The sequence below is a fragment of the Micropterus salmoides genome, unplaced genomic scaffold (genome assembly GCF_014851395.1).
Source record: "Micropterus salmoides isolate LMB-PRFRI ecotype aquatic unplaced genomic scaffold, ASM1485139v1 Ms_hic_scaffold_4, whole genome shotgun sequence".
Classification (NCBI taxonomy): Eukaryota; Metazoa; Chordata; class Actinopteri; order Centrarchiformes; family Centrarchidae; genus Micropterus; species Micropterus salmoides.
The window spans coordinates 67,001-86,749 of record NW_024043372.1 but is presented as its reverse complement, the minus strand read 5'-3'; the positions used below and the strand labels follow the sequence as shown (position 1 = coordinate 86,749).

General features: G+C 42.9%; 1 protein-coding gene and 1 pseudogene across 7 annotated transcripts in view; one reads left to right on the top strand and one right to left on the bottom strand.

Annotated features, from left to right (window-relative positions):
- khk (ketohexokinase) overlaps positions 1-9,620 on the top strand; it is a 39,190-nt gene extending 29,570 nt beyond the window's left edge. For all 7 annotated transcript variants that reach the window (XR_005441540.1, XM_038697671.1, XM_038697673.1 and 4 more), the window contains 2 exons: positions 6,699-6,856; positions 9,032-9,620. Coding sequence is in view for 6 of the 7 variants with exons in the window: in XM_038697671.1 (XP_038553599.1) it covers positions 6,699-6,856; positions 9,032-9,135 (262 nt within the window). In the remaining variant the exon portion in view is untranslated. The remainder of the gene's footprint in view (positions 1-6,698; positions 6,857-9,031) is intronic.
- A 252-nt stretch (positions 9,621-9,872) lies between these two features.
- Positions 9,873-19,749, bottom strand: part of LOC119885755 — an 11,261-nt pseudogene continuing 1,384 nt past the window's right edge.

The following is a 19,749-nucleotide window of genomic DNA, read 5'->3' as shown; positions in this document are numbered from 1 at the left end:
TCTCTGTGACCTGTCTCTGTCTCTCTCTCTGTAACTTGTCTCTCTTTCTGTGACCTGTCTCTCTCTCTCTCTCTCACCTGTCTCTCTCTCTGTGACCTGTCTCTGTCTCTCTCTCTGTAACTTGTCTCTCTTTCTGTGACCTGTCTCTCTCTCTCTCTGTAACTTGTCTCTCTTTCTGTGACCTGTCTCTCTCTCTCTCTCTCTCACCTGTCTCTCTCTCTGTGACCTGTCTCTCTCTCTCTCTCTGTAACTTGTCTCTCTTTCTGTGACCTGTCTCTCTCTCTCTCTCACCTGTCTCTCTCTCTGTGACCTGTCTCTCTCTCTCTCTCTGTAACTTGTCTCTCTTTCTGTGACCTGTCTCTCTCTCTCTCTCTCTCACCTGTCTCTCTCTCTGTGACCTGTCTCTGTCTCTCTCTCTGTAACTTGTCTCTCTTTCTGTGACCTGTCTCCCTCTCTCTCTCTGTAACTTGTCTCTCTTTCTGTGACCTGTCTCTCTCTCTCTCTGTAACTTGTCTCTCTTTCTGTGACCTGTCTCTCTCTCTCTCTCTCTCTCTCTCTCTCTCACCTGTCTCTCTCTCTGTGACCTGTCTCTCTCTCTCTCTCTCTCTGTAACTTGTCTCTCTTTCTGTGACCTGTCTCTCTCTCTCTCTCTCTCTCTCTCTCTCTCTCTCTCTCGGTGCATGCTGGGAGTGTTTGGGTGCGTGTGAGGGTTCACACGAGGTGAGGGTGAGCGTGTGCTTGTTTCAAACTTTTCTAAATTTTTGTTTCAAGTTTCCTGAGTAAACTTTTTTGTTGTGATAAGAGTATTTTGAGGATTAGTTAGGGAGCGGGATGGCGTCCCTTACGCCACCTGTCTCCATCCGCCATGGAGTCAGGTGTGTGACGGCGAACGGGGTGAATGTGGAGGAAGTGCTACTTGCAGTTGGACAGGAGATCGGCTATGAAAACATTTCATCTGCCTCGCGAATGAATAAAGCGGTGGTTGTGTTTTTAAAAGAAGAGAACCACGTGAATCATCTTATAAGCAGCGGAATAGTGGGAAGTGGAGACTTTGTTACTGTTTTGCCGCTGGTTGCTCCAACTATTAAGGTGACTGTGTCAAACGTGCCGCCTTTCATCCAGAGTAATGAGATAGAACGAGAGCTTTTGCGATATGGTAAGTTAGCTAGCGCAATTAAAACCGTTCCTCTTGGATGTAGAAATGAAGCGCTAAAGCACGTAATGTCGTTTAGAAGACAGGTTTTTATGTTCCTGAATGAACAGGCGTTAGACGTGTCTTTTAAAGTTTGGCATGAAGGAAGAGCGTACATGGTTTATGCAAACACTGGGAATATGAAATGTTTTGAGTGTGGAGACGTTGGGCATAAGCGTTTAGCATGCCCACATAAAGCTCAAGCTGATGAGGCCGTTGGTCCTGTGAAAGATCCTGAGAACGTGCAGTCTGTAGAGGAGGAAGAGGATGAGCCTCAGGGAGCTGAGGAAGCTATTGTTGTAGTAGAGGAAGATGAGCCTCAGGGAGCTGAGGAAGCTGTTGAATTAAATGAAGAAAATGACAACCAAACTGAGGAAAGTGGGATTGTGAATAATGAAACAACAGGAATGGTGGGAAACAAAGTAATGAGTGAAGATAGGGAAACTGTTGCAAGTAGTGGAGGAAATGGTGTTGGAAGTGAGAATATTGGTGATGCAGAAATGAGAGATGAAGATGCTCTTTCTGAGTTTTCAGAAATTGGGTCACAAGTGATTGAAGACATGTACCCTTTAGAGGAAATTAATGACTTTCTGGATACAACATTCGGTAAAATTGTAGAAGTAGAAGATTTTTTTCCAGATGTGGACAAATTTATAATATCAGTGTTGTTTCTGCAAAAAACAGTGAGCTATGAAGTTTTGGATAAAAAGAAAAGATTCAGGCTGAAAAAGATGGTAACGAAGTTGAGGAGAAGGAAAGCGAAAGTTTAAAAACAGCTTAGATATGAATAAATCACAAGTGGTGTTCTTTACTCTCTGCTCTTTTTTTTCAGTTTCTGTCTTTTTCTTAATTCTCTATATGGATGTGTGGAGAGTGGGTTCATTAAATATTAATGGGGGTAGGGACAAGAATAAATTAGCAAAGATTTCTGAGTTTTTAAGAATCGAAAAGGTTAATGTTTGTTTTTTACAAGAAACGCATACAGACACTGATAATGAGGTCGAATGGGGGTTGTGGTGGAAAGGAAAATTTGCCTTGAGTCATGACACAAGAAATAGTGCGGGGGTAGCTATTTTATTTTCTAAAAGTGTGAGTATTGTAAAGATAGAAGAAATTGTGAAAGGAAGATTACTTCTAACACAAATTGAGTATAATGGAATAGAGTCTTTATTTGTTAATGTTTATGCTCCTAATAATGGTCCAGAGAGGCTGATATTTTTTATGGAGTTAAGGAAAGTGCTAAAAAAATATGATGATAATGTTTGTCTAATACTTGGAGGTGATTGGAATTGTACAATAGACTTTGTTGTTGATAGGAATGGAGAAGAGCCTCATAGTAAGTCTAGGGATGTATTAAAAAAAGTTATAAATGAATTTCAGTTAACAGATGTATGGAGAACGAGGAATGAAGGAGTAAAGCAGTATACGTGGCTAAGAGTGGTTGATAATAGAATTAGTGGAGCGAGATTGGATAGGTTTTATCTAAAAAAGACATGGAACAACAAGGTGATGAATACTTTTATTAGACCTAATGGTTTTTCAGACCATCATATGGTCATATTAGATGTTAATTTGGAAAAAACATGCAGATCTAATTATTACTGGATTTTTAATATTAAGTTATTACAGGATGTCTCTTTTTGTGAAAAGTTTAAAGTGTTCTGGGATATTTGGAAATTGAAGAAAAGTTCTTTTGAAAACCTAAGTCAATGGTGGGATGTGGGCAAGACAAATATAAAAATGTTTTGTCAAAACTATGCTTTCCACTCATCAATTATACTGAAAGCAACAGTGAAAGCTTTACAAAGTGACATTGAGTTCATTGAAAGACAAGCTGTAAATAATAATGAAGCTGTACAGTGTCATGGGTTAAATAAGAAAAGACAAGAGCTAAGCTCTCTTCTACATGAGCAAGCAAAAGGAGCATTGGTGAGATCAAGATACTGTTCTGTAAAAGAAATGGATGCTCCAAGTGCTTTCTTTTTTAACCTGGAAAGGAAACATGTCCAACAAAAGATGATGTGCCATCTTCGTCGTTCGGATGGATCCGTGACATCAGATCCTACAGAAATGAGAAGATTGGCTGGAGACTTTTATAAACTATTATATACAGCTGAGAGTTGTGACATTGACTGCACTAAAGACTTGCTTAAGGACTTACCTCAGCTGGAAGAAGAAAAGAAAAAAGAGCTGGATGATGTAATAACTTTTCATGAGGTTACAGAGGCGATGAGGCAACTATCTAACGGCAGATCGCCGGGGATTGATGGATTACTGGTGGAGTTTTATCAACATTTCTGGGACCTAATAGGACCAGATTTATATGAAGTTATTTTAGAATGCATAAAAAATAATGCACTTCCGATAAGTTGTCGTCGAGCAGTTTTGTCATTGCTTCCAAAGAAAGGAGACCTTGGACTGCTAAAAAACTGGAGACCGGTATCACTGTTGTGTCTGGACTATAAGATTGTTTCGAAGTGTTTAGCAAATAGACTCAAGCGCTGTCTGGATTTGTTGATCAAAAATGACCAAACATATTGCATTCCTAAGAGATCTATAATAGATAGCCTTTTTTTAGTGAGAGATATAATTGAATTTAATCAGAAAATTAAGAATGATTTAGGAGTGTTGTCATTGGACCAAGAAAAGGCGTTTGATCGTGTTGATCATGATTATCTTTTTAAAGTGTTAAAGGGTTATGGATTTGGTGATGTTTTTATTTCATATATTAAGTTGTTGTACTCGAATGTTTATGTGATGGTGAAAGTAGGGGGTGGTTTAAGTGCTCCAATACCCGTGACAAGAGGCATCAGGCAAGGCTGTCCAATTTCTGGACAACTATATAGCCTAATTATCGAAACTCTATTATGTAGGTTGAGGAAGAATTTAAATGGAATTCTAATTCCTCATGGCAACGGTCATTCTAAGGTGGTTTTATCAGCCTATGCAGATGATATTACAGTTTTTATTAAAGAAAAAGAAGATATTGAAATTTTAACAAAAACTATTGAATTGTATGAAAAAGCCTCCTCTGCTAAGGTCAATTGGACAAAAAGTGAAGGTTTTATGATTGGCAATTTGGAAAATTTTCCACAACTTCCAGGAAGGTTGCAATGGAAGAAAGATGGACTAAAGATTTTAGGAGTTTTTTTAGGAAATGATCAATTTCAGAAGAAAAACTGGGAGGGTTTGTTAGAGAAGGTGTCTGCCCGATTGTCGAAGTGGCGATGGCTATTACCACAATTGTCATATCGAGGAAGGGTGCTGGTAGTAAACAATCTGGCTGCTTCTATTCTGTGGCACAGGACTATGGTCATGGAGCCACCAGAGGAACTGATCTCCAGTATACAAAGGGAAATAGTGAATTTCTTCTGGGATGGACAACATTGGTTGCGGGCTGCCGTGTTATACCTACCAGTGCAAGAAGGCGGCCAAGGACTAGTGGATGTGAGAAACAGAGTCCGTGGTTTCAGGATACAAGCGGCACAGAAATTTCTGTATGACAAAGATGTGCTTTGGGGAAAGACTGCAAGTGCGATCATGAGGAGAGTTGGTGGCTTTGGACTGGATAAACAACTCTTTTTAATGAAGCTTGAAGAAATGAACTTGTCTGAGCTCACTGTGTTTTACAGGGCTATGTTGCAAACATGGAGAACTGTTATAAGAGCAGAACGGAATATGGACAATCTAGAACTTTGGGCACCAGAGGAACCACTTTTTTTTAATCCATTGATTCAAACCAGAATATTGTCTTCTGTGACTGTACGACAATGTCTATTAAGGAATGGAATTGTTAAGCTGGATCATTTATTGAATGACGAAGGATGGAAACCGATTGATGAACTTCACAAAGCAACAGGATTGAGATCTTCACGTCTGGTGTCAAAACTAAAGGAAGAAATAAACAACGCATTACCAAGTGGGTACAGAAGTTTTATTGCACAAAAAAGACATGAGAATAACCAGGACATGGGGGATAATGTGCAATTTCCAGAACTGGTTATTTCTCCAGCAGTGAAGGAGGATGATGAAGAAGAAGTGGTCGACACCGTTCTATCCTTTGGGAATCCTCAGTTTTGTTCCTTTAAAAGCATGTCAAAGAAGGAAATGTACAACATTACAGTAAAGGCCATTCATCAGGACTCTTTTAGAAAACAGAAGGCTTCGAAGTGGCCAGATTTGTTGAGGCCAGACTTCCTGATAAGAGACAGGTGGAGGGCCCTATATAAGCCTCCTGTAGAGAAGCGCTCCGGCGATCTACAGTGGAGGATTATTTATGGGGCGATAGCAACAGACGGACATGTGGCACACCTGAACACAGCGGTAAAGGGGGAATGTCGATTCTGTGGGGAAAAAGAGGATTTGGAGCATTTGTTTTTAAAGTGTGAGAGATTAAATGGTATTTTTAAATTGCTTGGGAGCTGGTTTAGGAAATTTGAGGAGGAGTTTTCGGATAGGGTGTTTATTGGAGGAATCAAATATTCATTTTCAAAAAGGAAAAAAATGTGTCTTTTAAATTACCTAATTGGAACGGCTAAACTGGCAGTGTGGAAAACACGGAAAAATAAAGGTCTAAAATTGGCAACTGTAGATCCTGAAGAGATGTGCAAGCGGCTTGTAGCGGGGAGGCTTAAGATTGAATTTGCGTATTATAGGTTGACAAATAATTTATTTGGGTTTTGTGAGATATGGTGTGTTGATGAAGTGTTATGTAAGTTGCATGAGGATCAATTTGTTTTGAAGTTTTAAAAAAGGAGTTTTATTATAAGAGTACAAATGGTTTTATGGTGATGGTTACTTTGTTCATAATTTTGAAGTAAAAATGTATAAATAAAGGTATTGTTAAACCTCTCTCACCTGTCTCTCTTTCTGTGACCTGTCTCTCTCTCCCTCTCTCTCACCTGTCTCTCTCTCTGTGACCTGTCTCTCTCTCTCTCTGTAACTTGTCTCTCTTTCTGTGACCTGTCTCCCTCTCTCTCTGTAACTTGTCTCTCTTTCTGTGACCTGTCTCCCTCTCTCTCTGTAACTTGTCTCTCTTTCTGTGACCTGTCTCCCTCTCTCTCTCTGTAACTTGTCTCTCTTTCTGTGACCTGTCTCTCTCTCTCTCTGTAACTTGTCTCTCTTTCTGTGACCTGTCTCCCTCTCTCTCTCTGTAACTTGTCTCTCTTTCTGTGACCTGTCTCCCTCTCTCTCTCTGTAACTTGTCTCTCTTTCTGTGACCTGTCTCCCTCTCTCTCTGTAACTTGTCTCTCTTTCTGTGACCTGTCTCCCTCTCTCTCTCTGTAACTTGTCTCTCTTTCTGTGACCTGTCTCCCTCTCTCTCTCTGTAACTTGTCTCTCTTTCTGTGACCTGTCTCTCTCTCCCTCTCTCTCTCTGTAACTTGTCTCTCTTTCTGTGACCTGTCTCTCTCTCCTCTCTCTCTCTGTAACTTGTCTCTCTTTCTGTGACCTGTCTCTCTCTCTCTCTCTCACCTGTCTCTCTCTCTTTGACCTGTCTCTCTCTCAGGGCTGTCCTGGTATGTGCCTGGGGAGAAAAAGGAGCAGATGCTTTGGGTCCAGACGGTTTGGTTGTTCATTCAGATGCTTTTCCTCCTGAAACTCTCGTCGATACTCTCGGAGCCGGAGACACTTTCAACTCCGCCGTCATCTACACGCTGTCAAATGGTAAGACATAACTGTCCAACTGTGAGACCTGTCCAATCCAATTTTATTTATGTTGCTCCAGTTCATAACAGAAGATATCTTGATGCAATTGTAAGCTTCGACAAAACCTCACTAGCCCAGCAGTACAACATTGTCAAGTTCTTTGAGATGGATCAGATTAACTTGGGGGCGGCCCGTTTATCGGAAGGTCGGCGGTTCAATCCCGGCTCCCCCAGGCTGCATGTCGAAGTGTCCTTGGCCAAGATACTGAACCGCGAATTGGCCCAGTGTATGAATGTGAGTGAATGTTAGTTTCTGTTTGAGCACTTAGGCTCAGTGAATGAATGTGAGTGAATGGTGAATGTGTAAAAGCTCTTGGCTATACAAATACAGAGCATTTACATTTACTTGTTCAAACATGTCATTCCTGTTGCCGGTAGGTGGTGCTATGACTATAATAAGGTCTGGCGTGTAGATGTCTTCGAGGCAGGGCTCTTATCTAACATGTTAAGTTTTGTTTTTATAACAAAAATTAGGGCCATTTCATTTCATAAAGCACAAAAACAAATGTGGTTCAGTTCATTAAGCACACAAAAAGACTGTTTAGCTGTAAGTTGGAGGACGGTCTGTCTTGTTGGACGGTCTGTGGGATCAGATGATGATGATAAAATTCTGTAGATTCACAAACTTAGTGGTTTCTTTTGTCTCTTATTTCTTATTGCTCCTTCTTTTTCTTTCTCTCAACATTTGTTCCTGAAATCACCTTTTTCAATTTTTTTATTTTAGCACTGTGTCTGGGACGTTTATTGAGCACGCCCCCTGAACATTTGATGTAGCCTGGTTTCACCAATCTGGACTGTCTTGCTAACATACTTAACAAGTCACACATATTAACATACTATATTTCTAAAGTAATGTAATTGTTGTAATTATTATTGAAATTAGCTTTGTTTTTCTAATGTGTGTATTTGAATGGCTCATTTAAATACTGCTGCCTCCATTGTGTTTGCTCCTGTTGCCATCTATGCAATAATTTTTAGTAAATCACCCATAGCAGGTACTAAAATTGCACGTGCAATATTTTAGAATGCACACGCAATTTAGTGCTCTTTATTCGGGATGTTAGTAAATCAGGCCCCGAGTCTAGTAGGTGATGCTGGATTTGGATTTCCCACCAAAGTTTTGGCAGCAAATCAAGAGACCAGGAGTTTAACCCTACGTGATGAATGATGTAAACTCAGTCACAGCTTTCCCTCCTCCGCCTTCTACAAACCCTTTGCGTTACCCCGGCCTTTCCAGCTGATGGACGTCCTCGGTTGTTTCCCCCACAGTGAATGTAGCCCGGGGTTTGTTTTAGGAACATCTGTTAACCTTGTTAACCTAAGATGTTTTTTTTATGAACTCGGGTTCATGCATGCCTCTGAGTTACTGTAGCAGAACACAGAGTCCATGTGAACCAGTGAAAGTTTTGGGCCTTTTTAGGTTTATTTACAGCTACATTACATAACAAAACAAATACATTTCTCATATACACCTGGGTGAGATCGGATTATGGAAGCTGTGCTGGTCTAAGATCAACTACTTATTCTGAGTGAGTGCAGCATGAGGTGAGAGGATGAGCAGGATTCTGCAACCACCTAAATAAAATGAAGTAGAACCAAGAACAGCTGAGGTCTGCCCTTTCCTGTGACTCCAGTCATCTTATGTGAAAGTTTTGGTTAACATTACGTGTAACAGCATTTAAAAAACAAAGCAAAGATATGTACATAGGTGTCATTAGGATTCATCAATACAGAAATATATAAAATATACCGGTCTCTCTATCACATAAAGGCAAAAACAAAAAACAAATCATGTGAGGACTGATCCTGACCACTGAAACGAAACTTTAACATGGCTGGATATGATTTTAGACATTTAAAGTCAACACATTTAGATTTTTTTAATAAGAGTTTCTTGGTGTTTTGGTTAATAACTGAAGATATCTGATTCTTCTTAAATAATTTAGACACCAGTTAGTGTCTGTCTGTCCCTGTCACGGCTTTTCTTGATGAAGAAAGTGAACAGACTGCTGATGTAGTTTCATATTAAACCCTCAGTCGTGGCGAGTTCACTGCCCTCAGATCAGACCCTGCAGATCTCTTCTCGGGCGTCGACCTGCAGTCTGAACGTAATGTTTCTGCTTTCTGTCTGTAGGTGGAAGTTTGCAGGACGCTCTGACCTTCGGTTGCAGAGTCGCTGGCAAGAAGTGTGGTTTCCATGGCTACGACGGCATCGCCGGACAGTTCACGGCCGTCTGACCGAAGAGTTAAAAACAACGATGGATTCAGAGAACTGTGGTTACAGTCTGAGGTTACTCACTGTCAAAAATGATAAGTTAATGATGAACTGACATAAAACAATAAAACAAAGACCTGATTTAAATAAATTTCACTTTGAAAAGTGAAGCTTCATAAAAAGCTTTGACCAGTTTGTGTCGATAATAACTGATGTATGACTGATAAGCTGATAAAGTGATAATCAGTGGTACATAACTGATAGTTTACGGTTTGATTATTGATTGAACTGTTGTTACCTGAAATTAACTATTAACAAGCTGCTAACAAAATTATTGCTAAGTGTTGATGAACTTTGTGATGCTGTGAGATTAAATAAGGATGATCTTGTTAAAATGAGTTTATTGCTGAAGTTTCTTTTCCCTGATGAGAATGAAACACGCGCACACACTTTCTGTCTGAGTTTGTATTTAATGAACTAATAAAATAAAAACCACCTATGTAATGACTCCCGCTCTGTGTATGACCTGAGAATACAGCTGGGCCTCATGACACAGGAGGAAGGGAAGTAAAGAAGCTGAACTACCTGGTAAATTCTGTAAATATCTGTTACTTGATTCCAGCTGTCGATGTACTTTAGTGTGAACAAGTTAGCATAGCCCTGATTGAGCCAAACTCCATTCAGAAAACAATCAAATGTTGTTTTCTTGTCGTCTTTGTCGTACAGACCTGACCAAACATGAAGTCAGACTTTTAACAAATCAGCATCATGGTCTATTTATTTCTGAATCATTTTCATCAGTTTGTTGCAACAGTTTAGGTTTTTATTTATGTAGTAACCCAGACTAGCCCAGGAGGGATCCCACGTGATCCTGCAGTGAACACGTTCAGGTGTTGTAATCAGACAGGGGAGCTCCTGTTGGTGTGGACAGGTTGAAGGGGGCGCCACCTGCAGGCCTGACTCCACCTACACGCTCACCTTTATCTGCTTGTTTATGTCTGGATGTCATGTTTCCATGGTTACAGTCCAGCTTACAGGGAAATGAACATTTGAAAATTCGGCTTTGTGCAATGACTTTAACATGTTTGACTCACTAACAGTCTGGTTCACACTGGTTTACTGTAATTTCACCACAACACTAAATCGATGTGTTATACATGTTCAGGATTATTTATAATACTTCATATTTCCTGTTGTGATTCTGGTTAGAGCCAGCACACACACAGCATGATAAATATGGTAAGCAACTCTTAATTTACGGTCATCTGACGCCATCTTTCCCCAACATTAACCACATTTCCCAGTTGTCTCTTGTTTAGTGATGCTAATTTAAGTGACGTAAGTAAAGTACTTATTTTGACCCAAACCATGATCTTTTCCTAAACCTAAGTAGTTCTGCTGCCTAAACTTAATCAAACTGCAACATTAACCATTAGCTTTATTTTGAAAGTCTAACTGGACGTTTCGTGCGTCATGTGAAAAACAACACTAAAGGTACTTGGGGCGGCAAAAAATGATACCAAGGGGTCTGACAAAGCGTCCGTATGCGGCGCCCGGGAATGACAACAGGTTGGTTTTGTTTGTCTGATAAGAGGACAACACGTATGTGCGTAACCACACAGGTGACATATTTCACAGCAGTACACTGATGTTGGTTAAAGGTGAAAGAAACACACTAAATAAAAATGGATGTAAAGAAGTGTTTTGAAATTCAGCTCAGAGATTCACACAATGAGTTTTTATACAACACTCTGAATGTTAACAGAGAGATTTCCAGGATCCACAAAGCAACAAAGGTCCATGTGATTTAATGTTGTCCCACAGTGAATTGCTGTGTGGTAAGACTGAACCCTGCAGCACTAACTGACAGCTGTCCATCATGAGTTCAGGTCTGACATTACAACCTGTTCATTCAGTATTCATCACACTGGTCCCAGTTTAACACTGGGATTAAATGGGCAGATATTGGATTTATGTCAGTGCACCTGAACGCACCGTCTCAGTTTACGGAATGACCCACTTGGTGAGGCCACGCCCCCTGGAGGGGAACACAGAGGTGTTATACTACATGATGTTGTGATTCAGTGTTATACCTCCTCAGTGTATTTAAAACTAATGCAAATATAACTAATAACTAATATTTATGCAGTAGATGTACTACAGTCTTTCACATATTGACAGTTGTTGTATGCCACAATATATACAGTATATTCTACATACCAGTGTGTATGTGTGTTTTATACATATATGTATATATATATATATATATATATATATATATATATAATAGGAGGTGATGTCTGGCTCCCTCGATCTTCCCTGTCGTCATTTCTCTGTCATTTGCTGATGTGATTGTATATATTAACATATTTTTATAGATGTTCGCATAGTGTAATATATATTTACATTGTGTGTGTATATGTATATACTGTTTATTCCTATATATATTTAGACGGTGGTGGTCTCTGGCTCTGTCTCGGTGTTCCCTGCGATCATTTCTCTCAGTCCTTTGCTGAACTGAAGATTGGCTCCGATCACGATGAAACCCTGCAGAGATCAATACACTGCTGTCAGAACTAGGGGGCAGCACTTAGTGAGTATATCACCATAATACACAGACCGTTTACAATCAGAGTACAACATGTAAAAACTTGTGTAAACAGACTTACATTGTGATATTCAACAACCTCCTCAATGAAATCCATCCCATCAGCCAGAGGAATCCGAACTCCTCTCTTTGTCCAGTCTGAACACACACACACACACACACACACACAGTCTGTAGAACGTCTGTAGAACGTCAGGGCCACAATGTGTTACAGTAGAAACCGTGCTGAACACTTACTGTTGATTAAAGGAACCACAGACATCTGCAACATGGTCTTCAGAGGAACCTGCAGAGGAATCAGCTGACAGACAGACGAGTTCTTACTGCCCTGATGTCAGAGTAAATGCTCGTATCTCCGCCCTCTATCTAGTTAATGTTGTAACTTGTAGTATAAGATGAAGTAATACACAGAAGACACTTACTGCCAGAGATTCCAGTGCGGATTGATTGGAGAAGATTTTAAACCTGAAAGAAGAAAACCGTTTTGGTCAGAGTGATGTGATCAATAACAAACAGCGAGAAATCTGGGGTTTTGGGTCTCGCCCAAGGACACTTGAACCAGCAGACTGGTCGACCTCAGAGTTGATGTCAGATTTGCCAAGTTAGAGGACAACATTTACAAGAGCGGTGTTGTCCACTCTTACTGTTGGTTGGGTAAATGGCTGGTTGGGTGGAGGATGATGTAGGACCTGGGTCTTGATGTTTAATGCTAGGCCCAGGGCTCTGAATGTCCTGGCAAAGCTCTGTAGGTCTTCTGCGGAGTGTGCCGCGATCAGGTGTTGCTGACTTTCCTCTTGGCCTTGAACTTACTAAGGTTGCAGAGCCTGGTGTCAATTCGGTACAGGACTGGGATCCCCTGTGGCAACAATTGAAGATGGCAAACTGTGGGTGCAATAGTGCATCCCTGTTTGACCCCTGTTTCCACAGTGAAGGGCTCAGACTGTGATCGACATACCGTTGAAGCCTTCTTATGCTTCTCATGGCAGCCGTACCTTGATAGTATGCTCCACAGAGCCTGGTGGTTTTTGTTAGGTCTATGAAGGCCAAGTTCAGGTCCCAGGTAAGGCTGCCTTTGTTCATGAAGTTTGGCTGTAAATAATGAGAATGCAGGTGGAAAGAAAACCACCAATGGAACCTCTAACGTTACGCCAGCATGCCAACGTGGCTGCGGACACGAAGAAGACGACAGTGAGATGGAACTTGAGCCTGGGCTAGCTAAAACACTTTAACACTTTTACTGATGACTGATCAACTAATGACTATTAATGAGAAACTCGATTGTCGGCTAAAACAGTCCTCTCTCACTTCAAAGAAGTGCTGGAGAACATAAGAACAATGAAAGAACATACACATTTTTAACATGCCAGAGAGGTCTTGAGCTGTGGAGTCTGAAACTGTGGGGTCTGGATCTGTGGAGTCTGGAGCTGTGGGGTCTGGAGCTGTGGGGTCTGGAGCTGTGGTTTCTGAAGCTGTGGGGTCTGGACCTGTGGGGTCTGGAGCTGTGGAGTCTGGAGCTGGGGTCTGGAGCTGTGGGTTCTGGAGCTGTGGAGTCTGGAGCTGTGGGGTCTGGAGCTGTGGGTTCTGAAGCTGTGGGGTCTGGAGCTATGGAGTCTGGAGCTGTGGGTTCTGAAGCTGTGGGGTCTTGAGCTGTGGTTTCTGAAGCTGTGGGTCTGGACCTGTGGGGTCTGGAGCTGTGGAGTCTGGAGCTGTGGAGTCTGGAGCTGTGGGGTCTGGAGCTGTGGGGTCTGGAGCTGTGGGTTCTGAAGCTGTGGGGTCTGGAGCTGTGGGTTCTGAAGCTGTGGGGTCTGGAGCTGTGGGTTCTGAAGCTGTGGGTTCTGAAGCTGTGGGGTCTGGAGCTGTGGAGTCTGGAGCTGTGGGGTCTGGAGCTGTGGGTTCTGGAGCTGTGGGGTCTGGAGCTGTGGGGTCTGGAGCTGTGGGTTCTGAAGCTGTGGGGTCTGGAGCTGTGGGTTCTGAAGCTGTGGGGTCTGGAGCTGTGGAGTCTGAAGCTGTGGAGTCTGGAGCTGTGGAGTCTGGAGCTGTGGGTTCTGAAGCTGTGGGGTCTGGACCTGTGGGTTCTGAAGCTGTGGGGTCTGAAGCTGTGGGGTCTGGAGCTGTGGAGTCTGGAGCTGTGGGGTCTGGAGCTGTGGGGTCTGGACCTGTGGGTTCTGAAGCTGTGGGGTCTGGAGCTGTGGAGTCTGAAGCTGTGGAGTCTGGAGCTGTGGGGTCTGGAGCTATGGAGTCTGGAGCTGTGGGTTCTGAAGCTGTGGGGTCTGGACCTGTGGAGTCTGGAGCTGTGGAGTCTGGAGCTGTGGGTTCTGGAGCTGTGGAGTCTGGAGCTGTGGGGTCTGAAGCTGTGGGTTCTGAAGCTGTGGGGTCTGGAGCTGTGGGTTCTGAAGCTGTGGGGTCTGGAGCTGTGGAGTCTGGAGCTGTGGGGTCTGAAGCTGTGGGGTCTGGAGCTGTGGAGTCTGGAGCTGTGGAGTCTGGAGCTGTGGGGTCTGGAGCTGTGGAGTCTGGAGCTGTGGGTTCTGGAGCTGTGGGTTCTGGAGCTGTGGGGTCTGGAGCTGTGGAGTCTGGAGCTGTGGAGTCTGGAGCTGTGGGTCTGGAGCTGGGGTTCTGGAGCTGTGGGGTCTGGAGCTGTGGAGTCTGAAACTGTGGGGTCTGAAGCTTTGGGTTCTGGAGCTGTGGGTTCTGGAGCTCCCCATGAGTTAAAATTTAGCTGTGATGGCTGACAGAAGTGTATTCTTGGTTTCCCCAGTCGGTCAGTTCCTGTATGTTTAATATGTTGGTTAACGTCCAAACAGGTTTCAGCACTGGAGACCCAAACCAGCGTGACCAGCTGTGTGTGTGTTTGTGTGTGTGTGTGTGTGTGTGTAGGTGTGTGTGTGTGTGTGCGTGCATACCTGCGGAGGTCAGCATGAATAGCCAGACGTTTTCCCGTCATAGAAACTTTGGCGTTAAACTTTGTTTCCTGCAGAACAGAATGAAAATGAAAACAGCTGTTGATGTTTGGATTCTTAAGTAACTGACCTTTAAACTGGTTAAACTGGTTGGGTTGGTTTCTGCGTACCATGGTCATGCTGCTGAGCTGGCCCGGAGGCTGACCTGGTTAAACTTGTTAAACTGGTTGGGTTGGTGTCTGCGTACCATGGTCATGCTGTTGAGCTGGACTGGAGACCTACCAGGTTAAACTAGTTAAACTGGTTAAACTGGTTGGGTTGGTGTCTGCGTACCATGGTCATGCTGCTGAGCTGGCCCGGAGGCTGACCTGGTTAAACTAGTTAAACTGGTTAAACTGGTTGGGTTGGTGTCTGCGTACCATGGTCATGCTGTTGAGCTGGACTGGAGGCTGACCTGGTTAAACTAGTTAAACTGGTTGGGTTGGTGTCTGCGTACCATGGTCATGCTGTTGAGCTGGACTGGAGACCTACCTGGTTAAACTGGTTAAACTGGTTGGGTTGGTGTGTGCATACCATGGTCATGCTGCTGAGCGGGCCCGGAGGCTGACCTGGTTAAACTAGTTAAACTGGTTAAACTGGTTGGGTTGGTGTGTGCGTACCATGGTCATGCTGTTGAGCTGGACTGGAGACCTACCAGGTTAAACTGGTTAAACTGGTTAAACTGGTTGGGTTGGTGTCTGCGTACCATGGTCATGCTGTTGAGCTGGACTGGAGACCTACCTGTTTAAACTAGTTAAACTGGTTAAACTGGTTGGGTTGGTGTGTGCGTACCATGGTCATGCTGTTGAGCTGGACTGGAGGCTGACCTGGTTAAACTAGTTAAACTGGTTAAACTGGTTGGGGGTGTGTGCGTACCATGGTCATGCTGTTGAGCTGGACTGGAGGCTGACCTGGTTAAACTAGTTAAACTGGTTAAACTGGTTGGGTTGGTGTGTGCGTACCATGGTCATGCTGTTGAGCTGGACTGGAGACCTACCAGGTTAAACTAGTTAAACTGGTTAAACTGGTTGGGTTGGTGTGTGCGTACCATGGTCATGCTGTTGAGCTGGACTGGAGACCTACCTGTTTAAACTAGTTAAACTGGTTAAACTGGTTGGGTTGGTGTCTGCGTACCATGGTCATGCTGTTGAGCTGGCCCGGAGGCTGACCTGGTTAAACTAGTTAAACTGGTTAAACTGGTTGGGTTGGTGCGTACCATGGTCATGCTGCTGAGCTGGACTGGAGGCTGACCTGGTTAAACTAGTTAAACTGGTTAAACTGGTTGGGTTGGTGTGTGCGTACCATGGTCATGCTGTTGAGCTGGACTGGAGGCTGACCTGGTTAAACTAGTTAAACTGGTTAAACTGGTTGGGTTGGTGTCTGCGTACCATGGTCATGCTGTTGAGCTGGACTGGAGACCTACCTGTTTAAACTAGTTAAACTGGTTAAACTGGTTGGGTTGGTGTGTGCGTACCATGGTCATGCTGTTGAGCTGGACTGGAGACCTACCAGGTTAAACTAGTTAAACTGGTTAAACTGGTGGGTTGGTGTGTGCGTACCATGGTCATGCTGTTGAGCTGGACTGGAGACCTACCTGTTTAAACTAGTTAAACTGGTTAAACTGGTTGGGTTGGTGTCTGCGTACCATGGTCATGCTGTTGAGCTGGCCCGGAGGCTGACCTGGTTAAACTAGTTAAACTGGTTAAACTGGTTGGGTTGGTGTGTGCGTACCATCATGTCATGCTGCTGAGCTGGCCTGGAGGCTGACCTGGTTAAACTAGTTAAACTGGTTAAACTGGTTGGGTTGGTGTGTGCGTACCATGGTCATGCTGTTGAGCTGGACTGGAGACCTACCAGGTTAAACTGGTTAAACTGGTTGGGTTGGTGTGTGCGTACCATGGTCATGCTGTTGAGCTGGACTGGAGACCTACCAGGTTAAACTAGTTAAACTGGTTAAACTGGTTGGGTTGGTGTCTGCGTACCATGGTCACGCTGTTGAGCTGGACTGGAGACCTACCTGGTTAAACTGGTTAAACTGGTTGGGTTGGTGTCTGCGTACCATGGTCACGCTGTTGAGCTGGACTGGAGACCTACCTGGTTAAACTGGTTAAACTGGTTAAACTGGTTGGGTTGGTGTGTGCGTACCATGGTCATGCTGCTGAGCTGGACCGGAGGCTGACTTGGAGGCAGCAGCATCACCTTAATGATGGCTGTCATGACGACTGTTGCCCCGGATGTCTTGATGGAGGTTTTTGGAGGTGAGACCACGGCGATCTGCAGAGAGAGCGGAGCATCCACCAGAGCCGGGTTCTGCCCAGAACACACAGGGAGAACACATAGTATTGCAGTACTACACCGGGTTCTATCCAGAAAACATATATGTAGTATAGTACTACAATAATAAAGTACAACAGCTCTGTGCAGTACTTATGTAATAATACCCAGTAATAATATGCAGAATTAAATAGTACACAGTTTATCAGTAGATCACAGTAGTCTGACTAATATAAATAGATTGTTTCCACTGGTGTCTCAACTTTATGTCACTGTGTCTCTGCTATTTCTGCTGTCTCTGTTTTTCTACTATATCTCCACTGTGTGACTATTTCTGTGGTGGTTCTGCTCACCAGCATCATGATGGTTCCAAAGTAGGTGGTTCTCAACAACATCTCCAGGTCTTTGGGCATCTGAAGGATGAGACAACAAACAGGAACAGGATCAGTTCAGCTCTGAGGAGCAACCTTGTCCTGTTTGCTTTGGTGGTTCAGGGTTACAGTCCAATCTGTTTTAGAGCTTCAGTCATATTATGAGGAAATGGAAGCCAGAGTGCACCAGCGTCCTGTCAGCGTCATGAGGGTCTATGTTTACAGGGAAGGAGCTGGCGTTCAGGGGACTATCTGGAAGACTTTGTGGTGTCTTGCGGTTGTTTTGGGGGTCTATGGTGGTTTTATAGGGTCTCTGATAGTTTTGGGGGTCTGTAGTGATTTTTGGCAGTCTTTGGTGATTTTCAGGGTCTATGGTGGTATTCAAGATCTGTGGTGGTTTTGAAGGTCTGTAGTGGTTTTTAGTTGTCTGTGATGGTTTTGAAGGTCTGTGGGGGTGTTGGAGGTCTGTAGTGATTTTTGGTAGTCTGTGGTGGTTGTGACCTTCTCGTTGACGATATGCATCTGGAAGACTCCTGCTCTGTAGTAAGCAAACACCACTGTCGAAGAAGAACTCGGACAGAGCGAGGTAAATCATCCGGTCGTACTCTCTGATGACCGGGTCGACGGCGTAGTTCACTAACGTGTCATTCTGATCAGACAGGTCGAAGAACATACCCTGCAGACACAATACACTCACTGTTACTGTCATCTTACACCAGATTCTAAAAGATCATCAGTGTCGGAGACTGACCCTGAAGTGCATGTCGAGGCTCCTGGACGTCACCACCGGATCATCAATCAGAGAATAATCGATCCCAATATACTGATCGACCTCCGTCTCACTGGGATTGTCTCCAACATCAAGTTCACATGAACCAGAGCAGCGTGATCCAGAGCGGGACAGATCTAATAAAGAGACAGGTCAGAGAGACAGAGACAGGTTAGTGGGATAGCCAGGTGAGACAGACAGACAGACAAACAGACAGACATACAGACAGACAACAGGTGTGAGACCTTTTGGTTGAGGAGGAAGCGCATGCCTGTTGTCAGAAAACTGGATAGGAAGTCGTAAACTCTCCTGAAACAAAATACACGTGATGACAGTTCCTGATTGGTTCTGAGGTCACATGATGTTGGTGATTAGATATTATTGATAGTTAATTGTTGATCAGTGATTATTTATTCATTATCATATTGATTATTACATTGGTGTAATTAACAGTAATCATTATTGATGACCAAATCAATTCTATTAACAATAATCATTAATCATTGTTGATTAGTACATCAGTGTGTTTACCCAAGTGTTCCGCTGAACTTGCCTTCATTTTGTCAATTTTGGCATCACAGGTGATGTTATTGATCTTCAGTCGTCCTTCATCATCTCTGATTAGATTCAGAACCGTGTTGATGTTCACGCCTTCAGCCGACGCGTTGATGTTTCCTGTGTCATAACTGAGATAGAACAAGACTTCATCACCGACAGGAAGATGACTGTCCTCATCATCATCTTCATCATATGATCATTCAACTATCTGGATTCAAACAGGTCAGATTATATTAGTTACATTAGTGTTGAGTAGAAGAACCATCACAGTTATATAGTGATATGTAGGAGAACTACTTGAGTTATATTATTGTTCTGTGGAAGAACTATTGGCGTTATAATAATTATGTAGGAGAACTATTAGAGTTATATTGTTATATAGGAGAACTATTCAAATGCTTTAGTGTCCTGTAGGAGAACTATTAGAGTTATGTTAGTATTCTGTAGGAGAACCGTTAGAATTACATTAGTGTTCTAGAGGAGAACTATTAGTTATATTTGTGCTGCTAGGAGAACTATTAGTTATATTAGTGATATGTAGAAGAACTACTTGTGTTCTGTAGAAGAACTATTAGAGATATTAGTGTTCTATAGGACAATGATTAGAGTGGAGTAACTGTTCTAGAAGAATGATTAGTTATATTAGGGTTCTATAGGAGAATGATTAGAGTTAATCAGTGTTCTACATAAGAACAATTAGAATCTAGTTAGTGTTATATAGGAGAATGATTAGAGTTAAGTCAGTGTTCTGTGGGAGAACTAACAAGAACCAGTAGAGGATCCGTCGGTGGAAACTCAGTGATATCGATGAGTCTGAACATCGAACAACAAACCAACTTCAGGGATGAATTGGAGGTCAGCTATGAGTAAGATTCAACTCTTTTATCTTCACATGATGACAGACGAGAGAAAGAGAACCTATTAATACACATGTTAAGTTCACTTAAAGTATTGCCTTAACGTAATATTAGTACTCAGTGATGTTGTATTGGAAGCGTCCTTCGTTGCCATTCATCTCTGGCATACTGATGTTACCGAGCTCCTCTTGAACAAACTTCTGAGTCTCAATTTCACTAAAAACACAGAAAATTTACGTCAGGACTTTAAACAGAACAAATACA